Genomic DNA, 21,717 nt, shown 5'->3' on the forward strand with positions numbered 1-21,717 from the left:
TTTATTAAAAATAGATGGCCCAAGATAGCATGCAAAAAAAGCAAACATGACATGTAAAATAGACCGGAGGGAGTACCCTACATATCCAGGGGACACATTGGAATTTGAATCACCCAAAATTGAACAAGTAGAGAGAAAAATAGTGGACAAATGTAGGATAAACCTATGACTGCCAAACAACATTCAAAATCAAATATTCCTTTTTTCATACTTTAACTAAACATCTATTAACCAAATGCCAAGCTACTTTGTAATTCAATGTGCTACTCGAGTCCAAAAATAGTTAAAGATGTTTAGTTACTAGTAATAGACATAGGTCTCTACTGAATGACAAGTTGGCCTGAAGGTTGTATAGGTGAAATTGGAGAGGCATCACTACTATGATAATCATCCTGAACTTGAGCTGCAAACTGCAAATTCCATAGCAAATCCTCCATCGATGGCCTGTCCACCGGATCCTCGTACAAACACCTGCAGCACATCTCTACCATCGTCCTCAATGATTCACTTGAACATGAACTTCTTCTTATTGCTACATCAACCACATTCACTCCATTTCCCGTCATGCTTACTTGCAACTAGTACATCAAATAACAAGAAGAAATTAAAGAGCCAGAACTCTAAAGATAAGTAAATATAATTTGCATTAATAATACCTCAGAATCATGAATAGGCACCAATAACTACATAACATTCTTCTTATTTGAGTTTTGATAGATAACTTTACAGTTTTTGCATCTAGAAGAAACGAATGATGTGTACATCTTAACGTCTGTAGTTTTCTGGATGTGCATCTTATTGCAGTATTCAAATGTTCACAGCTCCATCTGAAGTTTTTTCATTTGCCATGTACACTCTCTGAGCTTATTCACTTCGTATTTCTCAGAGCTATACAAAGGTAATGAAAAAGAGGCAGATGATAAGTGTGTATATGGTACCTGATTTCGTAGGAGTAGGATGCCATTTTTGGTTTTTATCGGTCTCCCTGTAATGATTTCCAGCAGTATAACTCCGAAGTCATATACATCCAACTTCTCTTCATATTTTTCCCTATAAATCAGTGTAGGAAAGAATTAAAGTATGTCCATGCTTCAGAATCACTAAATAATACAATATTTTCTGAATTTGAGTGAAAATGCATGTAAATAATATATTATAAAATGTCATAGAATTGATTTATACTAAGCTGCTCTGATTAGACAGTTATTTGTACACACCTTTGGTTATAACCAACTGGAAAAGTTTGACAGTATTCCTGCAACTATGCATAAGTTAGTATTGTGGCATATATATGTACTGCTTTTGTTAGTGTGAGTAGAAGAATGACATGAACTTTGGAAAGTTGGTAGTCACACCTTTCCAATATTCTCCGACAGAACAGGCAGATTGTAGCTGCTAATTTTGGCGACAAGGTTCTGATCCAGCAAAATATCGGTTATCTTCAAATTATTCGAAAAGAGGCCAGGGATAATTCCATTATGCAAGAACTGTAGGCCCTTTGCTACCCCTGTAGCAGCTGCTATACGTTGTGTCCAGGTTAGTTTCCGTCTAGCATGTTTATCTGCAATTAAGCAACAGAGAACATCAAATTACTGAAGCACATTTACATCCAACAATAGGGAAGGGGTATACATCTGCTTGTCAAGTAATTACCAGAAATCCATCTCCTTAGGGTCCCATTAGGTACGTACTCAAAGACGAGAAAAATTCTGCTGACACTTGAATCATCTGAGTAAAACTGAAAGCAGTGTCCAAGAGCACTGACCAAATGCTGATGTCTGAGCTTGGATATCAACTCTATGTGATGCATAAAATTTTGCCTAGTATTGCTTCTTTTCATTATCTGGCATCTAATCGTAACGTAGGAACCATCTCTCATCTGCCCTCTGTACATCTGAATCCAAAACAGAAAACGTTTGTGAGCCGTAGTCCTCGAGAACAGCTGGTAATATTAATAGGTTTACTCTTCAAGAGTCAAACTCATCCTTTTGTGCCAAAATGATAGAGAACAAACAGATGGCATTACTACTACAAGTCACACCACCTCTCTAATATAACACCCATACTGATACATACTCTGTATAATCCCAAGTGGGATCTGGGGAGAGTGGGGTGGGGTGTACGCAGCCTTACCCCTTCCTTGTGAAGGTAAAGAGGTTGTTTTGAAAGATACTCGGCTCAAGTAAAACATATAGAAAACAAGTGTGTAAAGCAAACATAGTTGAAGAATTCTTGCTGAAAACAATGAAGAAAAGATTAGTAGCAACAACAACAAAATAATACGATAACTGAAGCAAAGGAAAAAACCAGTAAAACTAATATCGAAGAATAGGATCATAGAAGGGTAGTAATAGCGATACTAAAAAGGGAAACCAGACAACACTCTTGACCTACTAACCTTCTACCCTAATCCTCGACCTCCATATCTTCCTATCTAGGGTCATGTCCTCGGTGAGCTACACGTAAGTCATGTCATGTCTAATCACCTCTCCCCAAAATTTCTTTGGCATACCTCTACCTCTCTTAATACCACTATAGCCAACCTTTCGCACATCCTCAATGGAACATCTGTGCATCTTCTCTTCACTTGCCCGAGCCATCTCAGTATTGCCTCCCTCATCTTGGCCACTCCCACGTTGTACCGAATAGCTTCATTCCTTATCATATCTCTCCTAGCGTGTCCACATTCATCTCACCATTCTCATTTCCGCTACTCTCATCTTCTTGACATGCGAGTTCTTGAACGGCCAACACTCTGCCCCATACAACATGATTGGTCTGACCACCACTTTATAAAATGTGCCTTTAAAACATGGTGGCACATTATTATCACACAAGACACTAGATGCAAGCTTTCATTTCATACACCTCATTCCAATACGATGTGTAACATCATCATCAATCTCTCCATTTCCATGGATTATTACCCCAAATACTTGAAACTCCCTTTCTTGGGAATGACTTGTCCACATCTGCCACGTGAGCTACATTACTAATATGGTCATAAGTATAACACCCAAAGACCTCAATGCTATAGCAGGAAATAATAATAGAGTTCATATACCATACCTGGCCATTAGGAATTTCACCCATAAAAGTTGTTGTATCAAAGTTGTTCGTTGCCGCCTCAAGTTCTTCTAGAGAGAATATTCTATAAGACGGAAGACTAAGTGCTCCTAACTTCATTGCTTGAGTAATGTATCCTTATACAAGAAATACAAAGGTATCAAGTTAGTATACTTGGCACTTGGGAATTGAAGGAAAGCCCTCGCCTTCAGGCATCTAGGGCGCAGAGAGCAGATATATTTGCCCTAAGCTTCTATTTTAAACAGTAATTTGGTTATTGAGAGGAACCTTACTTGGATCTGTGAATAACTTGGAGGTATATGAAGATGGTGCATCTTCTGAAATAAATCTGGTTGGGGTATTTTGGGCAGAAGCCTTCTTTGCAAGAAAAGATTTGACAATCAAGATGGTCAGGCATACGAGTATGACTCCACCGGTGATGCTACCACATATGATCAAGGCAAGAATCACTTTAGAAGCATGTTTTTGTCTTTGATGCTGAGGTAAGACACCAACAGCCAAAGCCTCATTCCGACAAAATGAAAATGGATGTTGAGTACCATCTCCGGTTGCTAAGCAGTTATTGGAAAAATGCACAATCCGGTTCCTAGAACTAGACAGAAGGCAACTAGGTAATGATCCTGTCAACAGATTACCAGACAGATCAACAAAATCTAATGCTGTGTTACATGGATTATCTTCAAAGAGCATTCCTGTTAACTTGTTTCCTGCAACATTCAGATATGTGATGGATGACAAAGATAGCAACGACGGAGGAAATGGCCCCATAAAGTTGTTGGAAGAAATATCAAAATGTTCAAGCTGATAATAGGACTGAACTTTCTCTGGTATGTTTGCAGTGAATTTGTTATTCCTTAGAGCAATGCTTTCAATTTTACTTCCAGTTTGAGGAAACTTTGGACCAAAAGAGTTGTCCTCTAACTCTAAAACTTGAAGATTTTGTAAACTGCTAAGATCAGGGACATCACCACTAAAATTATTCTTCGAAAGTGAAAGTACACGAAGATTATTCAAATCACGCAGTGTATCTGGCAAAGATCCATCTAGTGAATTGCTCTTCAAACTCAAAACTGCCAAAACTGAAAGTGAACCAAGGCCATCTGGAATTCCGCCAGTCAACCTATTTCCATCTAACACTAAAGTTTGGAGGTCTGTTAAGGATGAAACTGCTTCAGGTATGCCACTGTGAAAGTAATTTGAACTCAAGTCAAGTATCTCGAGAGCTGAAAGTCTTGAAAGTTTGTCAGGTAATGGCCCCCATAAACCAAGAGAAACTAATCTAAGGACTTTCAAGCTAGGAAGCTTGGCAAGCGCGTTGAGAAATGAACGAATGGAGAACTTTCTAGGTAATGGGGAAGTCCCTTTTCTCCCTATTATATGCAACTGAGTTATGTTTTCGTCGTAGCACACAACAGTAACAGTTGAACTTGGCTCAATCTTACAGAAATCTGTCTCATTACTCCAACTACTCAAAGCTGTTGGATAGTTCAAAAGATGTTGAATTCTCAAAAGTGTTTGCACTTGAGATGATTGTAATTGCTCTGAATATCTGATTGAGATTAGTACCAAAAACAAAACCAGAAGCTTTTCAACTCCCATTTCTTTTCCCATCACCACAATACTGGCTCAACAACTCTTATGATAAATGAAAATTTTCCGGAGAACGCCTGCAATTGCAGCACAGTTCAAACTTAGTTATTCAATAAAATTACACTATGCAATATTAAGATAAAAACAAATTCAATTCACTCATTAACGGAGTAGAGATTCTTGAAAGCTCATGATAGCTATGGAGGCTTTACCTGGTTCATAAAAGAACTTTGAGCAACTTCAAGACAACATCAACTTCTCTTCATCACAGAAAATTTACACCAACTAATAATGAACAATTAAGTTAAATTTATGTACCTTAGTTTTATTTTTGTGAGGAATAAAGTATTGATAGCTTTAAGAAGGGGAAACATCCTGAATCTTGACTAAAGATATGAAAGCAGCAAAACAATTGTCAGTTGTATAATTCAGACAAAGTTGGTTAGAAGCCATCCTCTCTTGGACACTTTAATGTAACTTTCTTTTCATTATTTTTATGTAATGAACTACATTTCACTTTTCACTCTTTTTTCTTTACTATATCTATATGTAAAATGGAATTCCAAACATGGAAACTAAAACAATCAATTGCTGTTCAACACTGCACATAAATTAGTTAAATGATCTTTCCAACTAGGACGGAGGTAGGTAGGACCGAGGGGTTCATCCTAATCCCTTTGGCGAAAAATTTCTCTATCTATACATGTTTAAAATTATTTTTAAGGTATATATAGTAGGTATTGAATCCTCTTTTGTTTCTTTGTGTGTTTATTTCTTCTTACTTTTGAACCCCTTAGTAAAAATTGTGGCTCCGACACTGCTTTCCAAAGCTTAATATGACATACCATGGTGTGTTTTCTAATGATAGTTGCATATTAGATTAAATAATTTCCAATTTTGTCCAAAAAGATAAAGGGGAAAAAAGAGTTAAAGTTGAGCAATAAACAAAAAGAAGATGCTGAAGATAACTCCTTTATTCTTCTTTAGTGCTTTTCATTACGTGCCCATAGGAACCATAACCTGTTTTTTTATACTTTAATTCACTTATTTATCTGTTGGTGAAATTATCCATGTTTCGCGCAGTTATAAATTTTATTTTATTTTTATATCTTACTCTATATATATATAAAAAAAATTATTTTTTTAGATTGAAATTTATCCATGTTTATTTTAGTCTGGGTCACTCTGTTCAGAACTTTTAAGGAAAGTTTTGCATTGGATGCTCATATTCCTTCACATGGTTTTGAAGCTAACATTTAGTTATGAAAAAAAAACATTTGGTAAAGAAAGGTCTTGAGTTAATAGTAGGTTGGAAAAAGAGAGTATTTAAAGTTCACCAAAGTTGTGTACATTGTAAGTACCATGAATACTTGAAATTTAAAAAAGAAATACATTGTAAGTACTTGATCACACAACCAAACTTTGTGGGGAAATAATAAAAAAAAAAAATTCTTGAATTCACTCTTTATCTTCAACAAAAAAAAAAAAAGAACAAAGACAGAACCAGATGCAGTAAGAACAAGAAAAACCTTGATATTAAGGGCTTATTTGATTTATCTGCACTAATAAAATAGTGATCCTCCAGCAAATCACACAAATAGCTAGCTTGAATGACAAATCTAACCAAGGTTGGCTAGAAGATGAGGCTTTTTCGTATATATACACAGAATATTAGAAATTCTGTACTGCATTATCAATTATATTGAATGACAGTAATCAGCTGCTCCAAACCAGTTGAAAAATGTTTTTACTAGCAGCTGAACTCACTAAGTTGTTGCTCTGCTCCTTGAGCATTTCCTCTTGTGCTCGAACATCACCGTCCTGAAAAAAAAAACATTGGAATCGCCAAAAAAATAAGAAACAGTTCTTGGATGATCTCCATGAGAACTACTGGGCGGAGAATTTGCAAAGAGAATGAATACAGATCCAGAGATCCAGGTGTTTTTAATACACTACATAGTGAGAGGAATACTATGGTGCATAGCCTCCAAAGAATTTGTTAACAATTGAAGGATAAATTTCACAGATATCCAGGGACTTTAAGGGCTTCTCAATGCAATATTACTGCCCAATTGGTTGCTACTCCAAACTAACTCCGAAATTCATAAATGTCTCTTGCACAGAAAAGTAAATTAGCTCGGTTTTAGTTGGCTTGGAAGTAAGCTTTGATTTTCGTATTTCCTCTAGCAAACACTGCAATCATTTTGTTCTCTCCCCCACAGATAGCTTTTATTAGCACTATAATACAAGGAAGAGAATACACCTAAAGTGGCAGTAGTAAGCCATGTTCCCATGAAAAGTCACATCACCTATAATGATTTTTCATTTAAATTTCATCCATTTTATGATGTATTTGGCACCAAAACTGAAATACAGGTATATAGCTTTCCTAAGTCCTAATGACCTTATGACGTACTCCCTGTATAACTTGCCAACAAGTGATGCATTTACTTTAAGAGTGCAATGCTACAATCTCTTTAGAATGAATTATCTTGAGGGATGTCCAAGCATCTCTGGGCAACAAGCCTTTTGCATGAATTAGTGCAATCATGTGAGGTTGGCAAACTCTAAATAGATGAAGTCATGAAGTAGTCTAGTGTTCTGTTCCCTCACTTTTAATCAGTTTCCCCACTTTTCATAAATGTGGGAGTTTGCCCTACATTCTGGAACGAAGGATATTCTTATCTTTCTTTGTTCAAATACAGGGGGGCAAACAAGAAGCTTTAACAGCAAACTCACTAGCAGAGAGTAAGCACGAGCAAGAGATGCAAGTGTTGGATACACGTCAAGAACAGCAATAGCAGCTTCCTCTGTCACCTGTGGGACCTGCACGCATTAAAATGACTCCATTAAAATAGAGCTAATTGAGTGAATTCGTGGCTAATACAGCATACCATTTCCCAAACTTGGTGGAGGTGTTTTTACATGGAAACAGTAACCTAGTAGTACATAAAATTCATGATTATTATCAAGCAGCAAATCCTAACAACCGATGATTTTTAAACTCACAAGTATTTTATTAATAAGGAAGCTTAAATTTATGCCAACTTTGTAGTGAAAATACGTACCTGCATTAGTTGGATGGCAAACACATCGCTAACAGTCATTTTATCAAGATCTTCACACTTCCTAATAAATTCTTTAAACTTGGGGCAAAGCCTGGAATTAGACCGCTCATTATCCATGCATCTGTAGTACTGATTGATTCCTTGAGTAAGATATCCATACTTTCTCAGAGTCTCTCCCAAACCACTTGTTCTTTGCACATCAAAGCCCTCCAAGATCTCGGTTGTGAAACAACTAATGTAATCATGGGTAATCAGAAGTAGAAATTTAAAAACATCAAGTAAAAAACGAAAAGCTAAGATGTCTTTGCTGGATCCAACTGCATATAAAGAAACCAGAAGAAGAAAAGAAACTTAAAACTTACGCTGTTTTGACGCTTTCGGCAGCAGCACAAGTATTAGGATCTCCTTCAATGACATATATCAGCTTCTTGAGTCCACACCTCTGGCATAAATCAACAGAAAACCCACTTAAGAATTATGGAAAAAGGACATTAAGAATGTAAAAAGAGAAATAATTAAGGGAATCACAATGGAGCTTGTGAGTTGTGACAATAAACTTCTTCCAAAGGATCATGACATTTCTAAGTAGAGATGTTAAGCCCATATGGTCATTCTTCTTTCGTCTTTATTATTTATTGCCCATGGAAACTATGATACAAGTCCACTCCCCGAAAAGGGAAATCGAATCAAACATTCACCCTGAGTTATTTATAGGCATCAGTAACTAAGGGGTCGTTTGGTTTGAATACAAGTTATGCTGGGATAAGTTAGGCTGGGATAAGTTATGCTGTGTGATTAGTTATACTGAGATTAGTTATCCTGACATTATTTTTTGTTGATTGTTTGGTTTGTTGTATAAAAAATAATAAACCATTGCATACTTCCTAAAATAAGTGGTTTGATTACAAAAATACCATCTTATTTAGCTCTTTGTATATATTTTTTTTGGTAGAGTTTTAGTTTTTCATTCTTAAAAACAAACTTCTACCTTATTTAGCTGAACTATTTTTATGTATGAATTCCCATGAATTTTTTTGTGTTCAATTATGTGTCAATTTTGGAGGTGTCAATACTCCACGCTAAAGAAAACATATGATGTGATCAGAAAACTCTTTTACTTATCACATTTACTATAAAAATATGTATAAAAAATGAAGCAGCTTAGAGCTCAAAATTTAGTAGCCAATAATAAAAAAATGTAGCAGAGTTTGGCCTCAAAAAATGACAAACAGTACAGCAATAGTTTTATCTGTACACAATAGTAAATTGACTTAAAATGCAGCTACAAATTTACTTAAAACACATAAAAAGCGCAGAAGTTGATCAACCTCGAATTTTCTCCAACACAACAATTATTTGGCTTCGAATGCAACATATAAGACCCCAACATGTAATTGCTCTTAAATCTGCCGAAGTTATCGTAGATAATTGATGATGTTAGGTGTAAACTGCACATCCATGGAAATTCCTTCTGTTTTAGGCTTTAATTAGTGGACATTGCACTAGAATCAGCAGTTTGACTTTGCAAAACGTGAATCTTGATCAGCTGCCAGTAAGTGGGAGTTTCAAGGGTAGTTTTGTCATTTAACAAGTTTATCCCATGACAAATTATGATGGGATTATTATACCACCTCTTGGGAGGGATAACTTATCCCGGTACTATTTATTAATCCCGGGATAAGTTATCCCAAACTTTCCAACCAAACACAAAATTAAGAGTCACTAAATATTTATCCCAGGGCTATATGTGTTTATACTTCACACCAAACGACCCCTAAGAGAAGAAACTACGAACCACTCCCACTCTAAGCGAAAGGTGTGGAACAACCTTTGTCCAAAGAAAAAAATTGTAAACACAAGCAAAACCCAGCTCATTAAGTTCACAAACACTAGGTCCTCTTTTGGTTTCAATTGTAAAGAGTGATAATACCTACATTTCAGCATAAGCAATGCCATGTTTGGTTACATTTTTTTATATGCATAAAATTCAGCACTACTTATACATTATTATTGCTAACATAAATACTATTTGCATAATTTATGTGGGATCCTATGCATTATTTTATGAGGGATGGGAGGTGGAAAAATAACAAGGGGGTGTAGTACATGGATTAAACCAACTAAAATGACCAAATATTCCTCTTGTTTTAAACAATCCCTTTTTCAAAAACACATGTTAAATTATACATCGTACAAGAAATAATATTACTTCCTCCATCCCAAAAAGAATATCACATTTCTATAATTAGAAACAACTTAACTTTAAAATTCTTCCTTTACCCTTAATGAAATATTTAACCACACAAACGGCTAAGGTTTGTTTGAGACCACACAAACGGCTAAGGTTTGTTTGAGACCACAAAAATCCAAAAGTCTTCCTTTCTTTCTTAAACTTTGTGTCAAGTCAAATGGTGCCACATAAATTGGGACAGGGGAATTAAGTATATAACACACTCTGCAAAATTTGTCTCTGCACTAGATAATCCCTACACACTTGAGCCAAATCCAGTAGTTGAAAATTATAATTAGTATTCAAAAGGATGTCTTCTCCTATTTTAACATTCCGTACCAGCAACTGATATTCACGGTTGATGTACGTTAAAACATAATTCAAACTAAGCTGCAAGTCTGTCTAATACCATAACGAGTACAAGATTGACTGTGTTCAACCCATCACTGCATCCTAGTATTTACTAGAATTTAACAATATTAACAAAAATGATCCGATCTCAAAAGGATCATTTTGAATACTATCGAATATCAAGATTCTAGCTCACTGAGCAAAAGTTAGTCCCATAACGAAATGAAAGTACAGATAAGACAGTCAAGAAATTTAAAAAGTATGCATACAAGTGCCTGTACTCACTCACTGTGATAAAACTAGTTACTCAATTTCCCATTTACCATCATTACAAGAGATTAAATAACAGTTTAATCCCTTTATAGTTTTCCTTTGTTGTTGATAAGTCATACAATTTCTTTAACAGTAAATCACGCCAGTCTTAAAGGATGTGTGCAATATTTGAATGCCAAGAAATTAAACTACAGTTTTGCTTTTGGACAACGACGTACACACTCATCCAGATCATCAGGGCTTAGAGTCATAGGCATAAAAGGTACATTTCTAACAGAGCAAACTGCATTATCACTAATCTTATGTCAATGTATCATGGCTGTGGAAGGCTCAGTACAATGAAAAATAATTAAAAGATGGAAGTTACAAAAAGACGATTCAAAAATACACAAGTAAATATAACCCACAGCATATCAGATGTACTTAACCAGCCCCAAAGGAAAAGAAGATGAGAAAATACCAAAAGACGCAACTTCTGATCTCTATATCGGTTATCCCTGATTGAACTTTGCAAATCTTCAACGTTCTTCCTCTCCACAATAAAGTCAAGAACGTATTCAGTGCCAATAACTTTGTTACGAGCTATCCAGATTGCATCACCAACAGGCAAGCGCCTAACCTATGGAAGTGCCAAAATTAATCTTACGTCTATCAGCTGCTGTGGAATATATAGGGAGCCCATAGTTTTAAAAACTATCTTGTATGCTTATTAGGGTTTCAACATTAAGCACGGCCACCAGCAGATACTATGAGACCCTAAGCCTTGTTGAGACAGTAAGTATCGCAATTACAGTGTTAATACCCTTTGAAAGTACCTTTTTCCTTTTCAATATCAGATGAGTGTGACGACCCATTGTTTACAAATTGTGCAAGTATCCTTTAAAAGTACTAATGAAGTATCTGATTCCAACATAGATGAAATTGCTAGAAACCCTTTGCCTTATTTATATTTTGATAAATTGAAAATTTGAAACTGCTAGAAATATAAGAACAGTAAGAAAGAAAGAAATGAAGAAATTGCCAGCAGTCCTGTCTCCAATTATAGAGTACTAGCATCTATCACTACCACAAGGTGATCCTATTTCTTCTTTTCTCTTTATTCATGTCATGGAGGGTCTTAGCAAGATGTTAGTGCAGTACAAGCAGATTAGATCGTAGGTTTTGAGCGGACCGTAGAGGCCATTGAAATCTCCAAATCACTAACATTTTGTATGCAGACAATACTTTGACCATCTGTGATACAGAGAAACATCCGATTTGATTTTGGGGATGATTCTACCTTTTTTGAAGCTGTCTTGGAGTTTCACATTAACTTCACGAAAGTTCTCTCTTTCCAGTATATAAAGCCAAATATCAGTCAACTAGCCAATGCCGCAATGTCAGAATTCTTCCCACGAAGTATTTGGGCTTACGGCTTACCTCTTGGAGACAAATATAAATCAGTGACAATATGGAATGAAGTGATTGGGATGATGGATAAGAAGTTCGCAAGCTGAAAGCAACAGTATATTTGATTAGGGGGCAGAATCTCTTTGATCAACAGTGTGTTCAGCGCACTTCCTACCTACACAATGTCTCCCTTCCTGGCTCCTTCCTCTGTTTTGAAACGATTGGACAAATTGAGATGAGACTTCTTTTGGCAAGGAAATAACCAAACTTATTCTTTTTGTCTTGTGAATTGGAAATGAGTCACCCGACACAAAAGTAAGGGAGGACTGGTAATAAGAAACTAAAGAATTATAACAGAAGCATGTTGATGAAATAGCATTGGAGATTCAACAAGGAGGTAAATGCACATTGGAGGAGTGTTTTGGTGGAAAAAAATCACACTTGGATCCCCTGGAGCACCAAAATCTCTACAGCACCTCATGGTACCGGACTACAGAAACATATCTGAGGATATCGGAACAAATTAGAGACACGTTGAGTCAGCTCCTCTAAAGACCTCTTCAAGGATATCTTCAGCAAATTGCAGTATTTAGTTCAACACAAGGGTGGAATCTCTTTCTTAGAAGGCATAATAGTGATTGGAAAGTGGAAGGACTATGCTTTTTGCTCCAGATGTTGAGTAATATAACCTTAGATCAAAACAAACAAACTCCATCGGTTGGAAAAGACATCCTAAGGGTCTCTTTTCAGTAAGAAGTTATTACGGCATGTTAATTTCCAGCATAGACAGGGTTTTATGAACTTGGAAAAAGATATGGAGAAACAAGGCACCTTTGAAGGTCTCTTGTTTTTCCTGGATCGTTGCTTGGGAGGCTTGTCTCACCCAAGCAAACCTGCAAAACAGGGGATTTCAGTTTGCAGCAGATGGCCATTGTGTGAAGAGCATTTAGAAGAAGTCTTGCCACCTCTTCGGGTCACTAGCCAGTTGTGGAACATATGTTTGGTAATAGTTGACATGGGTCGGTGCATGCCAAAATCCATTATTGAGTTCTTGCAAGGATGGAAAGAAATCTCTTAAATACTTGGAATACTAACCTCTGGCCATTTGGTGAACTATCTGGCTTGAAAGACATAGCAGAAAGAAATATTTACAGCCTTAAGCAGAAATGTTTTCTTGGTAGCTTTTGGTTCAATCTGGTGTTGCACTTGAACTAGATGCAATGCTAGACACCACAGAGGATGCAAAAACTGTAGTTATGCCTTATTCACTGGCTAAGTGCAAAGATTATTTTGAGAAAGGGCTTAGTGCAAAGATTTATAAGATCTTTAATTACTTATAAGAAAAAAGCATCTACAACTTACAAAAATAAGCATGGAACACATGGTGAGAATTTTCAAATAATTGAAAGCTGACCAAAATAAAGTGTTTTACAATTACTTATCTCATATAATTGCTCCTGTCTCAGTTAATAGAAGAAAGCAAAAGAAAAGAGAAACTTAAAGAGGAAAGATTACAAAAGCTTACATCTATTTTAATTTTAAACTGTGTGCTGATGTTGTCAACTATCTTCCTGGATCGTGACCTGAATAACGGCACAAATTTCAATGAGTCCACAAGAAAATAAAAAAATAGCCAATTAAACATCCCTTCAAAAATAGACAAGTACAAGACAAAAGTTAAAGATCTTCACATCAAGGATATCTTTTTACTGCATTTGCTAATTTTCTGGTCATCCTGGATTTGTTCTTCTCTTTATTTTGCGGGCACAGGCATAGGGGAGGGGTTGCATTTGGGAAATAAAAAGGAGAGCTGAATGACTGCAACTTTAATGATATCGTTCTCATGTCTCTATTTTTACTTAACAATAGCAGATGAAAACAGCACGCTCTAGACATTACTGTATCTGAATGGTTACTCCCTTAATCAGCAAAGTTTCAAGGACATATATGAAATAACCAATAATCTGAAGACAAATCAATCTTTGCTTTCTCTGAGCAAATAAATTGTTATATAGTTATACAGATACCCTTTTAATATTCAGAATAAACAGAACTTGATCAGGAAAAAATCAGGGTTTTTTTTTCTACTTCCATATTAGCACAGCAAGGTAGCGATGCTGCTAGATCACCTTTCAAATTAGCAGCAAGTTAAAAAAACAGCTTTACTAAGGTATAATCTGTTTACAGAATTTAGTGATAGGGAGAGTCAAATATCTGGCATGTCAAAGTGCACCATTGCAGAAAAGCTGGAAGAAACTTGGAGCTGGATCAGAATTACTTTTTATTTTATTTTGAAATTGGTAACATTGGAGCGGATCCGAAATTTAATCCATAAAGATTGCCATCTCCAGAGCACCAGGTATACGGTTGAATGCCGATATATAAGATTTTTAAACTAATAGGATAAGTGACACAATGCTTCAGCAGATAACCTGACTATGGCTTAGTGAACTTTATATCACCACATTTCTGGTCTAAGCACACATGAGAAAAAGAAATAAATTGTATAGTGCTTGGGTAAGTGGTAAACCATCACAATAATACTGGGTTTTTATATATGGTGGTCACTTCTGGGCCTTTTGCGCATACTTCAACTATTTCACCGAGCATCTGCTGGGATTTAAACCTTGGTCTCCGAGGTTTGCACACACTTAATTGACCACTAGGTCACACCCTCAGGTCTCAAGTGTCATAATAATACTGACGGTAAACTAAAATTGCTGTCGAAAATGAACAAACTGAAAAATTGTTGTCAAAAATGAACAAACTGAAGCTTACTTACCCTCGAGAAGTAAACTGCTCCCGATCATCTAATATCAAAACTACTTCATAAACATCTTTAAATTTCTCTCCATTGGCCAATGGCGGCGCCGCCAAGGGATTGGATCTAATTTCCAGACATGGTATTTGCTCATCAACAACCTGAACACACAATTGAACGAACAAATTAAAAACAGAAAACAACCTCATTTTTCTATGCATGTTTTTAGTCTTCAGTAATACATCTTAATGTGTCATTAAACTCAGATAAAAGATAGTATCACTCTGCACTTACAGTGGATGAACAAGCTCTCAAAGCATTCGAACAATGTGCAAAATCAGCACGACAAGAAGGATTTGCACTATTTACTGTTCCATTGCAAGTAGACTCAAATAGTCTATCTTCAACTCTAGTACTGCCAACTTGACCTGGGAATTGAGAGGCACCAAAGTCATGAAAAAGGACAATTAATTATAATGGTTTTATTCAGCACCTCTAACAATCCAAACTATGAATTCTTAAATCTTAGTATCAACAATATAATCAACATGAACTTATCTAAAGGGAGTCAAAAAACAAACCATAAACTTGATCTTCTCGAAGACGACACAGAACAGATGGCCAGAGTAACAATACATCTTTGTTCTGTGATGTTTCTAACACTTCAGAGTAAACCTGAATTACTTGTTCCTTGGAGAATCCCATTTGAATAAACTACAAGAACCTAATCAACATCAGATGCACAGAACAAAAGACAAAGCACAAATTGATAATTGAATAAGTTCAACAAACACCAGCATTACTTCAAAAAGAATCTTAAAAGAAGAAAATGAAACAACTTTGAAGCATCGTAAAGTAGAACTCAAGGAACATCTTTCAATGGAAGTAAAAGAAAAAGTTGCTGAAAGCAAATATTGTGTATAATAGAATAGGCTAGAGATGTCATATCACTGACTGGATGCATATAGATACACAGCCTTTTCTTTTTACCCTCCCAAAGAGATAATCACGGATAAGGACTGTTATCAAATATTGGACCTTTAGATCTGCTTGGAGGTACGCTTAATATAAAGATGCTACAGTAATTTGGGTGAATCTTTCTAAGATCACAGAAACAAATATTTATTCAGTCCTTTTCCAGTTTCTATGAGAAAACACAGTACTAAAAACATCAACAAGTCCAAGACTTGAACAGATGGAAGGACTTACTAAGTGGTGAAAATATAATACGGATTGAATTCTTTAACACATTCAAACATAATTTTTGAGTGGAAAAAAAGGGGATATCTGGATGGTCACTGCTTAGAAAACAACTTTTACTGCCTCTGCAGCAAACAATAGCCAAAAACAGACTTAATAATAGCAGGATACAGGAATTGCTTTACTTAGTCTAATCTAATATGGTAGTGGCAATGATGCTGCAGCCATCACCTTAGACCATAAAAACCGCATAGAACATGAACCAAATTTGGCAACTAGCAAGCATTAAATAGAGCGCTTTGATATTTACATATTTATGTTTATCTTGAAGACTGATGAAAGCAATAAATCCAAAGTTGCACATTTAAAACAGAAATAGTACCCTGTCAAGAGATTCAGATGGAATGACATTCATTTTCTTTTTGCCAGTCGATTGAGATAATGGCACTGCCCTTTCTCTCACATTGTCAGATGATTGAGATAATGGCACTCCCCTTTCTATCACTGAAGTAGTATGTCGAACTTCCATATTTGATGATTTGCTAGATGTCGCCTTATCTGGCTTGTCCCTTTTATTCAAATTCGAAAATCCAGTTAAAGATGCCGATATTTCTTTGGAATCAGCAATTCCTGACCTCAAAAGACACTCCTGTGCAATCTCTTTGCCTTCTTCTGTCAGCATATATCTGCACTTGTTGACAAAGGATGCCTGGTTTATTACCAAGTAAAAAGATCAGGAAAATAAATTGATTGAGCATGCAAGGATACACACTTGCATAGCAACTAAAGCACAATATGACTGTTTATAAGATGATGGTTCATGTAATATGGCTGCAAAGTAGTGCCTTTATACATCTACACTGTTAGTAGGGTAGATCTCGATACATCTCATTTTATGAATGGGTGCAATTAATTCATTAGGAACGCTATTTACCCCTCACCCCTATAGCCAAGAAAAGCTCTTACGTACACCTCTCATGTGTTTGATTTTTTTTTATAAGATAAATAATTTTGTTAACAATCATGGGAATCTTGTATACAAGCCATATACCGAAAGAAGAGAATCTACCCCAAAATACGATTCTCAACAAAAAAGGCTCAATCCTCTATACAAATAGGGATCTAAGTACACCAAAAAGAAACTAGAGACAGAAACTACTTTACTCTTTTACAAAAACTTGCCTCACCCCTTCAAAGATGCTCTCTCTTTCCAAATAACCCACATGATTAGGGGGGCACACTCCATGCCCTTGGGCTTCTCTTCCCCCTCATATGAGTCCAACTTTGCAAAGCCTACTTCACTGTGCCCAGCATCACACATTGCAACCCAAACAAGTTAACAGCCACCCTCCATAATCGATAAGTCACTTTGCATAAAATGATCTACATATTTGCCCAGACTTTTGCACATAAAGCACCAACTAATATAGGTGATAATTCTCTTTCCCAGATTTCCTGCTGTTAAGATCACACTCCTTGCCACCGAGTTACCAATCATACAAAGAAACACATCTTTTTCAGAGCTCTAGGGATCCAAATGGAGTCATGAAGGAAAGAACACTCCTTTCACAAGCAAACTCTTATAAAAAGAACTACCAGTAAATAAATCGTGCTCGCCCTCCCCCCAGATCCATGCATCTGATATGTCGTTTGATGTATGTAGCTCATAAAAAAAAATACAAAGTCTACAGAATTTAATGCCAAAAGGAGATGAAGTTCAACGTCTGGAGGCTGCAAGATGTAGCTTTTGAGATTTGAGGTTTAGTAGGAATTTTCAAGATTGAGAGGTGACTAAGTTCTAAAGCGTGATCGATTTGCTTAATAAAGAAAAACTTCACAAGGTAGACACAATGTATGGAGGTGGGATGTCATGAATAAAGGAGTTTTTTTCAGTTAAATCATTATGAGAATCTTTTGAATAAGGAGGTAGTTGAATTCCATATAAAGCGGTTGGACTACTAAGATTTCGAGAAAGGGTTTTTTTTCACTTGGCTAGCAACTACAAGAGTGATCTTGACTGTTAAGAATCTGTGGAAGAGGAAGGCCACTTATGTGAGTTGGTGCTTTAGTATCACAGGACCAGGTGAAGATGTCAACCATCTCTTTCTACGTTGTCAGGGTTGCTTAGAGGTTATGATGAGAAGTTCTTAACTGGTTTGCAACTATTTGGGCGATACCAGGCACTGTGAAAGATGTAATATTCAGCTGGAATTGTGGCCGAATGAAGAAAAGCGTAGGACTTGGTGTGTTACTCCACTAGCACTTCTGTGGATTGATTGGAAAGAATGAAATAGGAGCACTTTTGAAGATGTAGAGACGGACTGTGCACATTTGAGTAGTAGCCTTCCATCTCTTATTTCGTTTTGATGCACCCATGAGGTCCTTTGTTGTATAGAAGATTGAGTGTTGCTCATAGAAGATCATATCTTCGTGTATGTTATCTACATTTTGGTATGTTTCTTGCATACAGGCCTCTTTGTCCACATATTAATGAAATTAATTTAAAGGATACTTTAAAATTCACAGGGATTATGTGCAACAGATCCAAACTGATGGAGGTAACCCATAGGCCCCTTTTAAAATTAGCCATAACTTTCAGATCTTAAACCAAGCTGCAATTTTCTAGCATGCACATAAACTACCTTGCAGGAAATGAAATGGCAATTTATATATGAAATCTAAGAAAAGCAGTCAACCAGAGTTCCAGAAAAGAGCATAATCAAGACATGGTAAGCATACTTTGCAGGGCAGCTTGACTTAGCAACAAGTGCTTTGCTTACTAATTTCGCCATGCAGCTCCATCCACTGTACCAGTCCCTTGGTGAGCTAAATTGTCCGGGTTTTCCTTTCCCTTTCTCGGGTCTAATGCATTGCATATAGCATGGAGAAAGAGCACAAAATTCACTTAGTACATACTAAATTATATGCTGAACTAAATAGGAAGAAATTAAGTTAAGCAGCAGCAGGCGTACCCAACAGGTGCACGAGAAAGGCCACTAGCTTCAGTAGCATCAATAAGCTCCTGCTTATGCATAAATTTTTCACCGTTTGTTGTACTCCTAGAATCATGAATTTTTCATTGCTGAAAAGGCAATTTATTAAAACAAAGCAATGCAGAATGCATTAAATTAAGTTATTCACCTGTACAGCGTGATCAGTAAGGCATATGCCACAGAATTCTTCTGAGGCATGTAACGCTTTGTTCCCTTATTTTTCTTCCCTAGAGATATGGAAAGAATTGAGTAACTTCCAATTGATCCAAAATCATATCCTCCATCAAAATACAAAAAAAATCAGATAAATAAAGTAATTAACTAAGAAAACTCAATTCCACATACACAAAGTCTTGCATTGTTAAGTGTTTTTTATGGTGTATTTGTCACAAAATTTGTAGAACTGGATGAGACATTTGATGATATCAATATAACAGTTTATTCGACCAAAAAAAAATAAGTCTTGCATTGTTATGTCCTACACAATTATTGATGTTTTATTTCTGAAAACCACAAGAACAGTCAATCAGTAGGTCCAATATACAATGGGTCAAATTACCACGCGTACAAATGTAAGCTAATTTGGCCGTTAACTAAAATTGTCGAGTTCATACGCAGAATCCATAGTCAATCAGTTTATTGAGAAAACTCACATGAATCAATAAATCGGTTAAACACCCAAATGCATTTGAAAAAGACAAAAGGAGCATAAGCTAATTTTCTCAAGAATACACTCCAATAGCATTATAAAGGATCCTCCTTTATACACTCCATCATCGCTACAAAGACTCCACCTTTTTTTCCTCTAAGTAGTGCAATGATCATACATGATAATAGGCAGAGTACAAAAACTAACTTCAAGATTTACCTTTCTCAGTGGAGTCGTCACTCTCCTCAGACGACGAAGCATCACCATCATCAGCTTCAAAAAACCCTTTCATTAGCCTCAACAACCATTTTCCAACACCCCTAGAATTGAAAGGAAAGTCAAATAATAATCACAATTCCAAGGTTCACTCTTTTAGTGACTCAAGTGGGGAAAATGGGGTTTTAAGATTTTACTCACTTGATCTTAGAAAACTCTTTTAGAGTCTTAATCGGGGTCTTGGACTTGCAGAGATTGGTATATGCTTTTTGGAGAGTCATCGAGATATTCTCCGAAATCCCATTAGGGTTTTGAGCCATTTCTTGTTTTTTGTTCCACATGTACGCTGCTAACTCTTCGTTCTCCGGACATACCACCACTTTCTTATTCTCCATGATTGTTTCTTCAAGAGAAGAAGACTCGTTCAGCCTAGGGTTTTGGGTCCTTTTCCAATGTTTATTCAGAAGCTTTTGAAGAAATTTTTCATTCCAGTTTTGCAATTTTGGTTCAAATGGTTAGGGTTTTGGGGAAATTGATTTTTCTCTTGTGGTTTGTGATGGAAGGAGGAGTTGAAATGGCGCCAGGACTCGATTTCAAAAGCTGAACTTGAGTGGGTAGGATCTATGTTTTTATTTTTCTGTTCGGTATCCATATAGAGCTCCAATTAAATCTAAACTGAATTACGCACGATAAAACTTATTTGAAAATGGTGCTCCTAATAGAATTTTTCATAGTTAAGATTTGAATGTGAAATATCTGATTAAAAATAAAGTTGTTCCATCACTATACCATAATTTAAGTTTGTAAACAAAAAAATCTTTAGTGAAAGGTTAAAACTGGTTACTTTAATTGGACATTTAGACATGAAATAAAAAAGTAATTTTCCCCCTCAGTTTTACGTGTTATATTTGAAATTGACATATTTATTTTTTTAAAATAATTGATATGATTATTTTAACACACTAATTCTAATAATTGAAATATTTAAAAGAGACAAGTAAGAACGAAAATTATTATCAAAAGAGTATTTGGGAAGAGGTGATTCTGTACCGAGGATATGATTCTGGATAGGAAAGACCGGAGGTCGTGTATTAAGATAGAAAGTTAATAGGGGTATAAGGTGTTGTCTTGCTTTGCGAAGTTTTTGACCTTTTAGTGCATGTTGTAGTACTAGTCATACCCTTGTAATTTTTGTCATATGTTTGTTTATTGTGTTACGATTATCACACTAGTTAGTTGTTGTTATTGTTTCTTGGCAAAATGATCCAATAGACCATTGTACTTGTATGAGTTTGTATTCTAGACCCTTCTACTTAATCAGTTGCCTACTAAACCCTTAAACTTAATTAAAATGAGACTTTTGAATCTCTCTAATCATGTGTGTAGCTCACTCTCCCTAACATAAATGGCATGTCATACCCACATCATATATGTTAATGCCATGTCATAATTATTTCAAACTATTTTTAAATTATTGACTAAAAATGTCACTCAAGTAAAAGATAAAAATAATAAATTTTCTATTTAAAAAATAAAATAAAATAATTATTTCTCTCACTTTTCATCCACCTCCATCAACCCACAACCACCAAACGCAAAGAGAGAAAATGGAAACCAAAAATTAATCTCTCAAATGAGATAGTGAAACATAGTTATTATTTTTTAGAATCAATTTCTTTGTTCCTTGAACTTCAATTGAAAAAATAATCTGGGCAAGCTACAAATTTATCCTACAACAGAGTAAATACAACATAAAAAAATAAGATTTTTTTTTTCAATGATAGTTTCAGCCTAACATGCTTAAGCTGGACAAATTCGACGGATTCCACTTCTATAAGCTTACTTAACACTTACTATATAAACTAACAAAAATTATCCCATCTCTAGTTCTTTTCTTCTTTGAAAAATGG

The 21,717-nt window shown here is 35.8% G+C and overlaps 2 protein-coding genes across 2 annotated transcripts; both read right to left on the reverse strand.

Moving 5' to 3' along the window:
* Nucleotides 1–320: 320 nt before the first annotated feature.
* On the reverse strand, nucleotides 321–4,698 carry LOC125810594 (probable inactive leucine-rich repeat receptor-like protein kinase At3g03770). Its single transcript, XM_049490067.1, has 7 exons — nucleotides 3,360–4,698; nucleotides 3,070–3,203; nucleotides 1,654–1,894; nucleotides 1,356–1,561; nucleotides 1,218–1,255; nucleotides 939–1,050; nucleotides 321–578 (listed from the first exon to the last, which is right to left on the reverse strand). Exons 1-7 carry the CDS (start codon nucleotides 4,696–4,698, stop codon nucleotides 321–323), a joined length of 2,328 nt encoding a protein of 775 aa, XP_049346024.1.
* Nucleotides 4,699–6,363: 1,665 nt separating this feature from the next.
* On the reverse strand, nucleotides 6,364–20,329 carry LOC125810620 (crossover junction endonuclease MUS81). The gene is made up of 15 exons (XM_049490092.1): nucleotides 20,009–20,329; nucleotides 19,811–19,911; nucleotides 19,091–19,169; nucleotides 18,922–19,008; nucleotides 18,689–18,811; nucleotides 16,332–16,635; nucleotides 15,331–15,463; nucleotides 15,044–15,177; nucleotides 14,771–14,910; nucleotides 13,514–13,571; nucleotides 11,060–11,218; nucleotides 8,108–8,187; nucleotides 7,746–7,977; nucleotides 7,417–7,503; nucleotides 6,364–6,498 (listed from the first exon to the last, which is right to left on the reverse strand). The coding sequence occupies exons 1-15, from the start codon at nucleotides 20,200–20,202 to the stop codon at nucleotides 6,394–6,396; spliced, it is 2,016 nt and encodes a 671-aa protein (XP_049346049.1). The 5' UTR covers nucleotides 20,203–20,329; the 3' UTR covers nucleotides 6,364–6,393.
* Nucleotides 20,330–21,717: the final 1,388 nt, after the last annotated feature.

The sequence above is a fragment of the Solanum verrucosum genome, unplaced genomic scaffold, assembly GCF_900185275.1.
Source record: "Solanum verrucosum unplaced genomic scaffold, falcon-dt-bn FXZP01000118.1, whole genome shotgun sequence".
Taxonomy (NCBI): domain Eukaryota; kingdom Viridiplantae; phylum Streptophyta; class Magnoliopsida; order Solanales; family Solanaceae; genus Solanum; species Solanum verrucosum.